This window comes from Mandrillus leucophaeus, unplaced genomic scaffold (genome assembly GCF_000951045.1).
Source record: "Mandrillus leucophaeus isolate KB7577 unplaced genomic scaffold, Mleu.le_1.0 Scaffold308, whole genome shotgun sequence".
Lineage (NCBI taxonomy): Eukaryota > Metazoa > Chordata > Mammalia > Primates > Cercopithecidae > Mandrillus > Mandrillus leucophaeus.
Genome location: NW_012103232.1, coordinates 340655 through 342687, shown reverse-complemented (window position 1 = coordinate 342687; position 2033 = coordinate 340655). Strand labels below are relative to the sequence as shown.

General features: G+C 42.9%; 1 protein-coding gene across 1 annotated transcript in view; it reads right to left on the bottom strand.

Moving 5' to 3' along the window:
* Positions 1 to 2033, bottom strand: part of PI4KA (phosphatidylinositol 4-kinase, catalytic, alpha) — a 162328-nt gene that overhangs the window by 135872 nt on the left and 24423 nt on the right. Inside the window, exon 4 of the mRNA XM_011987359.1 lies at positions 480 to 568. Within this exon, the coding sequence (XP_011842749.1) occupies positions 480 to 568 (89 nt within the window). The remainder of the gene's footprint in view (positions 1 to 479; positions 569 to 2033) is intronic.

The window sequence follows — 2033 nt, the reverse complement described above, 5'->3', positions numbered from 1 at the left end:
TGCCTTGAGGAGGAAGGTGGAGGTTGCAGTGAGACAAGGTCACGCCACTGCACTCCAGCCTGGATGACAGAGCAAGACTCTGTCTCAAAAAAACAAAAGAAAAGAAAATGATCTTCTATGAATGACGTCAATCCCCAACAAAGAGCAAGAAAAATGAGCTGCCTCTGCCTTTTTCTGCCGCCTACCTTACACGACTTTCTGAAAAGCTGAAAGGGACAGTGCTGCTCATGTCTCTGCAGCGCCTGCCCTTCATTAGAAAAAAGAAAAAGAAAAAAAAAGAAAAGTTGAATAAGATAAGACTCATGAGATCCTAAAGAGTACTGAAAGACCTAAACATGTCTTAGGTCTGCTATGAACAGGATGAAACAGATAAATATCAAAAAGCAATCTGGTCACATTTCACATTTTAAAAATCTTTTCATCACTTTGGGACTCTATTCAATCTAATAGAAATGCACACCAAATCAACACATGCTTACCTCATCCCTGAGTGAAGGATCCCTATAGGCCACATCAGACAGCAGAGTTACCAAGCAGAAGCTGAAGCTCTCTGCAACTGGGAGGGCACCTGGAAGATGTAAAAACAGTAATCAGATAACCAGGAACCAGATACTGGGTCACACCTCTGGCCATTCAACTCAGTATGTTCCCTCTCACCATGACCTGCCAAGGGACCAGTTTACAGCAGCTCCCCTCCTTGAGACAAGTCTCAAAAGAACAGCTATGGGCCCAATGAGTTTGCTGAGAAACACCCCTACCTTTCCTTTATGTAAATGTTTTGGTTCAATAAACTTAAATGTTTCCTGAGCCAAGAGCCAGTGTGAGATAACAGAGCCTCTCAACATGACGGATTCAACTTTTTATTCCCTAAGTAAATGTGAGAAATCACAAAAAAATTAAAAAATAATAATAATAAAATTAAAAAAAAAAACACTTGGCTGGGCGTAGTAGCTCACACCTATAATCCCAGCACTTCTGGGGGGCCAAGGCAGAGAGATCACCTGAGGTCAGGAGTTCGAGACCAGCCCGGCCAACCTGGTGAAACCCCGTCTCTACTAAAAATACAAAAATCAGCTGGGTGTGGTGGCGTACACCTATCCCAGCCACTTGGGAGGCTGAGGCAGGAGAATCGCTTGAAGCCAGGAGGTGGAGGTTGCAGTGAGCTGAAATTGCACCACTGTACTCCAGCCTGGGTGACAGAATGAGTTATCTCAAAAATAAAAAATTAATCAATTTTGAATATTGAATATTGAATTAAGGACAAAAGAGTATCCATTATTTACTGGATATATTCATAGTACATGACAGAAGACTTACATTTCTACTCCAACACCTAAAATTTTAAAGTGCAGCTCTAGGCTATTCTCAAACTTGAATATGCCCATGCCCAGCCTAAAATTTGACTTTTTAGTAATGAGGCTCTATTTAATTTGTAGTCTATCAAATTGCACGACAGACTGGGTGCGGTGGCTCACGCCTATAGTGCTAGCACCTTAGGAGGCCGAGGAAGGCAGACCACTTGAGGCCAGGAGTTCAAGACCAGCCCAGCCAACATGGCAAAATTCTGTCTCTACCGAAGATACAAAAATTAGCCAGGCATGGTGGTGCATGCCTGTAATCCCAGGTACTGGGGAGGCTGAGGTACGAGAATCGCTTGAACCCAGGAGGTGGAGGTTGCAGTGAACCGAGGTCAGGCCACTGCACTCCAGCTTGGAGTGCAGACAGAGTGACACACTGTCTCAAAGTCACTCTGTCTCAAAACACAAAAAAGAAACAAAATCCTAACAAATTGCAGGATACATGCATAATTTGGGATCTGTCAGTTTTAGGCATGTTACCAGAAATGATGAAAACCCAAAGGTCAAGAGGAATATAGGCACAAACAGAATGTTTTTTAATTTTTATTTCGGGTTCAGGGGTACATGTGCAGTTTTGTTATACAGGTAAACTGCATGTTACGGGGATTTGGTGTACAGATTATTTCATCATCCCCGTAGTAAGTATAGTACCCAAAAAGTAGTTTTCCCGGCCGG